The sequence below is a fragment of the Dipodomys merriami genome, unplaced genomic scaffold, assembly GCF_024711535.1.
Source record: "Dipodomys merriami isolate MVZ:Mamm:240054 unplaced genomic scaffold, mDipMer1.0.p SCAF_3633, whole genome shotgun sequence".
Classification (NCBI taxonomy): Eukaryota; Metazoa; Chordata; class Mammalia; order Rodentia; family Heteromyidae; genus Dipodomys; species Dipodomys merriami.
The window spans coordinates 5,934-16,444 of NW_027205197.1; the positions used below are offsets into that span (position 1 = coordinate 5,934).

Below are 10,511 nucleotides of genomic sequence, written 5' to 3' on the forward strand. Positions count from 1 at the left end.
CTGTGACTGAAGTGGTAAAAGCTTAGGAACAGTACCCAGGTCCTGAATTCAAGCCTTGGGAGCAGTAGAGAAATGGGGAGGGAGAGGGAGTGGGATATTATAAGCATAAAAATAATTTTTAAAGAATAAAAATACTTTTTAAGTAGCAAAGAGAGAGACAGAGCATTCTGATTAAGACAAAACTTGGTGGTACCAGCTTTCTTGTTTCCGTTGGTGAATCTCTTGGTTTAATGAGATCTTGAGATGAATATAGTTGTCTTCTTTTCATTCTGTTTATATGTTTCTTTTTCTATCTTATCTCTCTAGTGAGGAAGCAATAAGTTTATTTTAATTAGGTTGAAACTGTCTGTATTCTGCAATATTTTGTGTGTGTGTGTGTGTGTGTGTGTGTGTGTGTGTGTGTGTGTGTGTGTGTGTGTGTGTGTGTGTGTGTGTGTGTGTGTGTGTGTGTGTGTGTGTGTGTGTGTGTGCTTGCCAGTCCTTGGGCTTGAACTCAGGACCTGAGGACTGTCCCTGGGTTTGTTTTTTTTTTTTTTTTCTCAAGACTCTACTACTTGAGTCACAGACAGTGCCACTTCCAGCTTTTTCTGTTTATGTTGGTACTGAGAAATCGAACCCAGGGCTTCATGCATGCGAGGCAAACACTGTACCACTAAGCCACATTCCCGGCCCTATTTTATGGTTATGAATGAGGGTTGCTTTTTAATGCTGTTAGTTGAAATCTTGCAGAAGGCCACATTGTTTTTAGTTGTTCAGATCATAAAGAATGTGAACATTTGTGTGGGGGGAGGAGTTCAAGCTAAGTCCAGTGGTATTCAACCTGAATTGCACCTCAGTACTATTTAGCCAGATGACTTTAGCCACCTGGCTTCCTGAGATATCTGATTCCCAAAGAAAAAGTAGATAATAGTAGGTAGATATTTGAAAAGATATTCCTCCAGAGATACACATTTTTTTAAATTTAATGATCATTTTAAAAAGGACCTCATGATGTTAACCTCAAGGCATGTTGGTGCCATGTAATGAACCTTGGACCCCCTGCCTAATCTTTAACTGGCAGGCGGAATTTTAAAATACTGTGTAATATTTAGCCTCAGTCTAGTGTTTATGTTCAGAAAGGCCCACAGTTGTCAGCCAAAAACAATCTCAAATTTCTTGTGAAGATAGTATATGTGGTTAATCCTTAGCAACTGTTAACATGATGAACTTAGACACACTGAAATTTTATGAATTTATTTGAGCAAACATTCATGAATTGGGCAGACCCAGACCTCAAGTGATTCAGCACTTTGTGGATCACATGGGAGGGCAACCTTTTGTGAGGTGTTCTCTGAAGGGACAAGACAAAGAACTATTTTATTGGTTGGTGTGGAACATTGTCAGTTGGTGACCAGTTCAATTGGGTTTCAGTTTGTTTCTGTAGGAACTGAAGGCACTAGAACCCTTACAGCTTCGTGTTTTGACACCATTATGAAGACTTGCTTTATGTATCCTCATCACCTTTCCTAAGATTGACCTAAGGTGGATTTACTAACAAGTTATCAGCTCATGGTCACCATTACATTGTGTGCCTTGTGAAACCAGAGAGAATGTTTGGATGGTTTTGTATGTCCTTATATTGTTCAATATAGTTTATATATGTTCTGGCAAGATTTGTGAAATTGAACTGATATTAAATTTCATGAGTTGGAATTGTCTTGTTACTTTTCAGGAATGTATTGCATAAAGATATACTGTATATAACAATTCGTTTTCTTTTTCATTAGGAACTGTCCAAGATCACCATGCCAGTTATATTTAATGAGCCTTTGAGCTTCCTACAGCGGCTAACGGAATACATGGAGCATACTTACCTCATCCACAAGGCCAGTTCATTATCGGATCCTGTGGAAAGGATGCAGGTAGGTGTCTAAGCATGGAGTGAGGGATAAATCTTAGAGATAGATTATCTTACTGCTTTCTGAATTTCATTCTTAAACACACAGGAAATTACTCTGAAATCCTGTGTGAGGATAGGAAAAGTTTTCAAAGCACTTAACCAGTATGTATGAAGAATCCTTTGTGTACATTGCTCCCATAACCATACTGCAGAACTGGTGGGAAATTTAAGGGAAGCATAAAGTAGTCATAGCCACGCTTTAAAAATTCTTCATTCTAGAAGATAGCATTGTGTTAGGGAAAAAATCCAATACAGCTTCTTTCAAATTTGTTTCTAAAAAGCAGAAAATATACACATGTAAATGCTTGTTTATGCTTATATCCACACCGCTAAATGTTCAAACAAAAGACACTTGGAATTGAATTTTTACATTTTCTTTTTAAATAGCTGTTTACATGATACTGTTCTCCCATTAAACAAAGCAATAGCATTCAAAATCTGAATCTTCCTATTTTATTTGTATGAATAAGTCTTGTCTAATCTCACTGGCTTTGATACCAATTTTTAGTTTTATATCTCTTTTCTACAATTCTAAATGTGTGTATAGGTGGCACTCTTTATCCTGGGTTCCACATTCACAGATTCAATCAACCTTAGATCCAGAGTAGGAAAAAAAATATCTGAACTGAATGTGACTAGATTTTGTCATTACTCCATACACAATAGAGTATAACAGCTATTCACATTGTGTTCGGTATTATAAATAATATAGAGATAGTCTAATGTATCAGAAGGATGTGGATAGATTATTTTCAAATATCCATCATTTTTATATGAAATTTGAGCATCCACAGATTTTGGCATTGGGAAGGAAGGGCCTGGAAATCAATCTTCCAGATACTGAGGGGCAATTGTACTAAAAAAATTAATGTATTAGAAATAACTGGGTTTAAGAGCTTCTAAAGATTTCTTGAACGAATGTGTAGCACTCTTAGGATATTATGAAAGTCATGTTGAAGGATAACACAATGGGAAGAAAATAATTAATTTTTATTCTGAATATCCAAGTTTCCAGAGCCATATTAAAACTCAAAAGTAATTCAACTCTTCAGAATAATTTTGTCAGTTACTGTTTTTGCCCAGTTTCTTCTCTGGAGAGGTAACAGCTGGGCTGTTAACTGATTTGTGCAATGCTCTGTCCCACAGTGTGTAGCTGCATTTGCTGTGTCTGCAGTTGCTTCTCAGTGGGAACGCACTGGAAAGCCATTCAACCCACTTCTGGGAGAAACTTACGAATTGGTCCGGTGAGGTTTTTCACTCTGTCCCCCATTCCAGATAGATAGTTGAATTTGCATGATTGGCATAACATTGTTGAAGAGGAAAAATACGTATTTTGAGTATCACCAAATAGCAGTTATTTGATGTTTTTATTTTTATGAATCTTATTTTTAAAATAGAAGCTACGTCAAAAGTACTGAAACAGACATAAGATTTATTTGGAGGATTTCAATGTGTCTGATCATGTGGGACTAATTAGTCTCTTTTTATCATTTCAGGGTTTTATATAATTGGCTAGCTTAGATAGATAGCTACTGTATCTTCCTATTTTTCCTTGCACAAGTTTTGACCATATCCCCTGCATGTTGAAATATGGATACATTGTATCTTTCTTCCCCCTAGTGCCTCATGTGCTACTCCAGTGCTGTACTCTCATCACATTTTTTGAAAAACCTTGATTTTGACATAGGATCTTGCTATTGTCCAAGCAAGCCTTGGAGTCCCTAATCCATCTGCCTCTTCCTTTTCCCCTTCCTGTATTTGGGATTGCAGGTGTGAGCCACTGCGCCTAACCTCTCTCTTGATATAAAATGAAGTTAAGTTTAAAATTCACACAATATTATTTCATGTAAATCATCCAAATTCATAGGAGTATCTTGTTTTAATATATTCAAATAGCTGACATTATACTTATACTGGCTCAAGTAGTTTGGGTTGCATTTGTACTGTTTCTTATGTGTTCTTCTGTTGAGATCATAATAATTGCTTACTTTGTTTTTTGACTGAAATGACAATCAGTAGTAGAGTTAATTGCAATATTGCTTTTTTTTAATATTAAGAGATGACCTTGGATTCAGACTAATTTCGGAACAGGTCAGCCATCACCCACCAATCAGTGCATTTCATGCAGAAGGACTAAACAATGACTTCATCTTTCACGGCTCAATCTATCCAAAACTGAAATTTTGGGGGAAGAGTGTAGAAGCAGAACCCAAAGGAACTATCACCTTGGAGCTCCTTGAGTAAGTTATAGTTAATCCATCTAGCTCTTTTCATACATACTGACTAGTGTGTCACATGTACATAGACTTGTGCGCACAAAAAGAACAGAATTTATTAAGCATGAATTACCTACCTATATGTAAAAGAATTTGAAAAGAGGGCCGAGAAGGTGGCTCAGTGGTAGAATGCTTGCCTTGCAATGCATGAGGCCCTGGGTTTGATTCTTCAGCACCACATAAGCAGAAAAAGCCAGAAGTGGTGCTGTGGCTCAAGTGGTAGAGTGTTTGCCTTGAGCTGAAGAGCTCAGGGACAGCGCCCAGGCCCAGAGTTCAGGCCCCACGACTGGGGGAAAAAAAAAAAAGAATTTGAGAAGAGCAGTAGCCACTGTTGATCAGGCCAGATTCATATAAAAAGTTGATGCTTGATTATGGTATTGGATCTGTTTTAGATAAATATGGTTATTAACTCCATGGAAGTTCTTATGAAACTAGCTGTCAGTATATTTAAAGAGCTTTCAAAACAAATTACATCTTGGAAAATATTAAAATGACAATTGTGTGGCATATGTTGGACATGTAGGTAAGTTCTTTCACAAGATTAGTTATAAATTCAAGTCATTTCCAGTTAAGATAGAATACTACACTCTGAGTTTCCCACTCACTGAATTCACTTAGAAATTCTAGCCAGTAAATAAAGATAGGCAGAACTGGGGAAAGAGCTCATATCTTAAAGGTCAACTCACCAGTGAGATTTCTACTGGGTTTTCCCCCTCATTTCTCCTGGCTCAGTGAGTTACAGAACTGACAGGAGAAGCAGACAGAAGTTGTTCCAAGAGAAACTTTCTCCCTTCTGATTAGAGGAGCTGCAAAGATGAAAAGAGTAGCAGAAATTCTGCTTCACTTCCCCCACCCCCAAGCCTGGTAGTGGCGGCAGCAGCAGCAGCCACATGCCTAAAACTCAGAAAAGTTTCTTCTCTTTGACTGTAGGAACTGAACAAAGGGATCATAGTTCCCAAAGAGTATTTTTTAAAAATCTGTTAACTTCTTTTATGTTTATGCCCCCAAGTAAGGCCTTGAGCAGAGGCTTAAGCCCCAGCTTGCTAAACAGAGGGTGTAAAAGGGGACCATTGTTATCTAAGAGTGGAAAATGATCCACAGAAAGGAGGGAGCTCCATTACCTGTACATGGTTCATAAGCCTACCTGTACACTCATCTAAATGATCCCAACTGGTACCCAAAGGCTTTGGTGTAAACTCATGCCCAAGTCCTTGCATGGCTGTTGAGGTGGATCCTAAGTAATATTACAAGGCTTTGAAAATTAATCTGACTGGAGTCTAAAGCTATAGAATAATGTCAAGACTTGTGTCCTTAAACTGTATTTATTATCTACTTAGCGAAAGTCAATAGTCATAATTTTTTGAGATAGCACATAGTCTCATAAAAGTTCAAGTATCACTGGGTACAGTGGCTTATATCTGTAATCCTAGATCTGAATATTGCAGTTTGAAGCCACCCTAGGCAGGAAAATCCCTGAGACTCTTATCTCCAAATAACCACAAAAGAAAGCCAGTTGTGGTTCAATTGGTAGAGCTCTAGCCTTGAACACAAAAGCTCAGGGACAGCACCCAGACCCCTAGTTCAAGTTCCAGGACCAGCATACACACAAAAAAAACTTTTAAGTGTCAAGAAGGCAATCCATAATTATTTGGCTTATACTTAAGAAACAGAGAATTTGACTCCTCACAATAAGAAAAGACAATTGACAGATGCTAACCCCAGGATGACCCAGATATTGAAATTTGTATCAAAGACATTAGAGCAGCTGTGTTAACTGTGCTCCTTGAGAAACACCCTTACATGAATAAAAAAGACACAAAGATGGAAATTTTAGTGTTAAAAATGTAGTAGTACAATAAGCATAAGTGGTGCAAAATGAAGGTGATATAACTATGACATCTATATGCGGAAATAAAAATATGAGGAAAGCAGCTAAAGATAACATATGACTTATTATGTGTAACTATATCTGGAAGCCTTAATATAGTCAAGATGTTTATTCTCCCCCCCGAATGTAAAAAGCAGTCTTTATTAACACAAATAAAATTTCCAGGTGACTCTTTTGTGGGAAAGGGGTAAATTATACTGGTGTTTGAACTCAAGGCTGTGTGCTAGCTAGGCAGGTGCCCTACTATTGAGTCATACCCCAACCTTTTGTTTTTGTTACTGTTCTTGTAGGATCTTGCTTTTCCCCCAGGCCACTACGAATTGTGATCCTCCTATTTATGCTTTCTATGTAGTTAAAATAGTAGGTGAATACTCTTCTACTGTTTTTTATTGGTTTAAGAAAGGATCTTCACTTAAGTTGGTCTCAAACCATGATTCTCTTGATCTCAACCTCTTGAGTAATTAGGATTGCAGGTATGAACAACCATGTCTGACCCGAGATAATTTTTGACTGAAGAAGTTGATTCTAACTTATCAGAAGAGGAAAATTAAGTAGAACAATAATATTCATTTTTAAATGAACACAGTTGATATGTGTACCTACTTTGAAGTTTTAGCTCTAAATCTCTTGTATCAGGAGTGTGGTATTGCAAAGAGTAGGCTCATATATTTGTGAAATAGACTCCAGAAATTGGCCCCCTTAGAAATAGTTGTTTTGTTTTTGTTTTTGTTACAAAAGCACAGAGACAATGCAACTAAGACAGAGTCTTTCCATAAATGGTTTGGGGACAAGTGGCCAAATTATACACTTTGGATCAGGCAAAGACCTCTTATGTTTATAATACATTGAAGACTAAATAAACTAGGTTTCTTGTTTGATTGATTTCATGGTATTGGAGATTGAAATGAGAATCCTGGGACATGTGTTTTACCATTGAGTACCAAAGTAGGTTTTGCCAAAATTGAAAAAATTTGCTCTATGAAGTACACTGTTCATGATATACAAAGATAAACTATAGCTAGTAAAATTTACATACAAATGAGTTATCCAACAAAGAACTGAGGGGTTCTTGAAACTTGCAAGAAAAACCTGACATGAAATTGAGCAAAGAATATTTCACTAATAGCTATGGATGGCAAACAAGTACATGAAAACATACTCAATGGCACTAATTATTAGAGAAATAAAAAATTAAAATCATAACAAGATACCAGTATTAGAATGGCTAAAAAAGTATGTTTTAAATGATAGTGCTGCCAAGTTAGAGAAATAAAAGCATGAGTCACACAAAAATGTCTATACAAGTGTTTATAGTAGTATATTTTTCATAATTAAACACTAAAAAAACCCAATGACCTTCACTGAGTGAACTGTTAAACTATGGTATAAACCAGCCATAAAAAGAATGAATTATTGTGCATATAATAACACAGATCATGAGTGGATTTCAAGCTCCTATGTAAATTGAAAAAGCTAATCTCAGAAGGTTGTCTAATATATCATTACATTTATGTACCTTCTGGAAAAGGTAAAAAAAGAGATGAGTAAGGGATTAGGGATGAGGTAGGGATTCAGGGATGAAAAATGGAGTGATTAGCGCAAGCAGAGGAAAATTTTGGAGGTTGAGGATGTGTCTCTCCTGATTATGCCAGTGGTGCTTACACAGATCTGTATATGCATTAAAGCTCACAGAACAGAACACCAGCAAAAATAAATTTTGTCATTTGTAAGTCTGTCATGTTAAAACATGTATCTAAGGATAAATATTCAAAGAAACAATTTTCAAAGCACAGGATAGACACAATTGGAGTATATTCACATGCACTCATTTGTTGTTTTAAATTCCTTATGGGAGGAAACCCGAGATTTTTTAATAGATAGTTTTAATTTTTACTTTTATTTTTCATATATTTTACTGTACTTTTGCAGCTTATAATAATCATATACAGGTTGAGTATCTCTTGTGAGTAATGCTTGGAACCAGAATGTTTTGGAATTAGTCTTATTTGATTTTGGAATGTTTGAATAGACTACCAGTTGAGCATAATGAATCTGACAGTCCAAGATCCCAAATACTTCAAAATCCGAAATTCATTGAGTGTTATATCAGCACTCAAGAATTTTGGATTTCAGATGTTTTTGAATTAGTGAGTGTATTTAGAGTTTATTTGTCTTAAGTTTATTTGGAGTTCAGTGCAGGTTTTTTTCTTAAGCTTTTGTTTTCATTTTAAAGCCATAAGAATGTAACTGGCTGCCTGTCTGTAGTCCTATAGACTCAGGAGGCTGAGATCTGAGGATTGCAGTTTGAACCTAGCCTAGGGAGAAAAGTCCATGAGACCATTATCTTTAATTAGCCACCAAAAAGTTGGAGATGGATATATGCCTCAAGTGGTAGAGCACCAGCCTTGATCAAAAAAACTATGGGACAGTGGCCAGGCCCTGCCTCAGTACCAACATCAAAAAACAAAACACAGTATCATAAGAACAGGAAGCTGAGGCCTAACTGTGAGTTGAAGTCAATGTGAGTTGAAGTCATGTGTTGAATCAAATAACATTTTCAAATAGAATGATTTCTCACTTCTGTGGGTTTGGGGTTTGCTTTTAGACACAATGAAGCATATACGTGGACCAATCCCACTTGCTGTGTGCATAATATCATTGTTGGTAAACTCTGGATTGAGCAGTATGGCAATGTGGAAATCACAAACCACAGGTAAGGCATGTTAGAATTCTTACCCATTTTGTCAGTTTTATCAGTTACAGTGCACTTCATTAAGAAGAAAAATAAGCTCTAGTAGAACCTGATGACAAATATAAAAAATGGACACCAGAATTCTAGAATTAATAGAAGCTTATCCTTTTAATGAATAGTAACATTGTTCCTAATTAATGAAGATTGGGTGAACTCTGAGCTTCCCCAGCTCATGTGCATCTTAATTCTAGCTTTAGCCCATTTCCAGGGATAATTGTTTACTTTGTGTTACTAACATAGGCTTGAATGTATGAGGTGGGAGGAGGGTATAAGAGTTAATAAAAAGGGTAGTAGACTCACAGAGGAGGTGAGATTGACTGATGCATTGTGTGCATAGATGGAAATGTCACAATGAAACCTCCCTTGTACAACTATACATGCTAATTTAAAAAAGAATTAACTTCAAATCCTGATGAGCTTTAGCCAAGTCACTTATTTCTTGTCAGCATCCCATATCTTTTCTTTAAGGTTAGCACATTGGTGTTAGAAGATGAGTTTTGCCAACTCCTCCTGCATGGACCCTGGCATGTAAAGAAAATCAATGAATAGCAGCTGCTAGCAGAAAACTTATCAAAGTTGCAGTTCTCTTCCATATCTTGCACACTGAGTACTAATGTGAACTTACTGTTTCCTTTACAGGACTGGGGACAAATGTGTGTTAAATTTTAAGCCATGTGGCCTTTTTGGTAAGGAATTACACAAAGTTGAAGGCTACATACAAGATAAAAGGTAACGTTGCCATTTCAAATGTTGAATGGTATAGATGTTTAACTAGGATGTCAGTATGAAATCTGTCATAAACTAATAAAGTTAGCATTTTAATAAACAGAAAACTTGGTTCTGCAAGGAAGTATCTATTTTTGTAAAGTTTTGACATTAAAGGTTGTCATATTAATATTTGATTAGAGCAAAACATGGGTTTGTTGGATAAACATCAGTTTCTCTTGACAGCAAAAAGAAGCTATGTGCCCTCTATGGGAAGTGGACGGAGTGTTTATATAGTGTTGATCCTGCCACTTTTGAGGCTTACAAAAAAAATGACAAGAGAAACACTGAAGAAAAGAAGAACAGCAAACAGGTGAATGTTCTGTTTGGTGGTACAAGGAATAATAATTGGGCTTTTGCATTTATGAAAATCCCTTTGTAAATGACCTGTTCCTGGGTCATGTCACTTCATTTTGGTTTTGCGAAACACATGTAATTCTTCTTGCATCTTTTATGTAAGCAGATATCTGCCTTTGTGTAAAATAAAAGTGACAATTTTTTATGGGATGTAGCTGTGGAGCAATTCTAGGTGGGGCTTTTATTGAATTCACATATCTTTTAAATGTAGGAATTCATCTTAGACAAATTTCCTACTGTTTTATGTTGAAATGATTTGAGTAGGTAAAATTCTTCCAGAATTATCTCTCACATTTTCATGGTTATCTGTCCTAACCATGAAGTGACTGACAGTACACCATTATGGTTAAAGATGCTGTCACTGGACCATTCTCTTGATGTTAAACATTCTTCTTTGTGGGACAGTCACATAGCTTGCTGTCTTGCTACAGAAAGGCTCTGATATCCAGCAGTCTCCTATCCTTTTCTTTCAGCAGAACTGCTGAGAGCTAAAGAAAGACTGCACCTCTTAACACAGGAGACAGGTATTTGAAG

The 10,511-nt window shown here is 36.5% G+C and overlaps 1 protein-coding gene across 2 annotated transcripts; it reads left to right on the plus strand.

Moving 5' to 3' along the window:
• The first annotated feature begins 1,381 nt into the window (after window positions 1–1,381).
• LOC138804430 (oxysterol-binding protein-related protein 1-like) lies at window positions 1,382–10,017 on the plus strand. Of its 2 annotated transcripts, none has more exons than XM_069988684.1 (7): window positions 1,382–1,521; window positions 1,767–1,901; window positions 3,086–3,183; window positions 3,997–4,179; window positions 8,709–8,816; window positions 9,495–9,584; window positions 9,807–10,017. In XM_069988684.1, exons 2-7 carry the CDS (start codon window positions 1,785–1,787, stop codon window positions 10,000–10,002), a joined length of 792 nt encoding a protein of 263 aa, XP_069844785.1. In that variant the 5' UTR covers window positions 1,382–1,521; window positions 1,767–1,784; the 3' UTR covers window positions 10,003–10,017. The 2 variants fall into 2 exon arrangements, with proteins under 2 accessions (XP_069844785.1, XP_069844786.1); XM_069988685.1 differs by having other exon boundaries at window positions 1,520–1,605.
• The last annotated feature ends 494 nt before the right edge of the window (window positions 10,018–10,511 follow it).

Excerpts from the sequence above, each read along its gene's own strand:
- LOC138804430 (XM_069988684.1), top strand. The coding sequence starts at position 1,785 with ATGCCAGTTATATTTAATGAGCCTTTGAGCTTCCTACAGCGGCTAACG. Across the intron at positions 1,902-3,085 it reads ATCCTGTGGAAAGGATGCAG|TGTGTAGCTGCATTTGCTGT; the intron begins GTAGGTGTCTAA and ends TCTGTCCCACAG. Across the intron at positions 9,585-9,806 it reads GGCTACATACAAGATAAAAG|CAAAAAGAAGCTATGTGCCC; the intron begins GTAACGTTGCCA and ends TTCTCTTGACAG.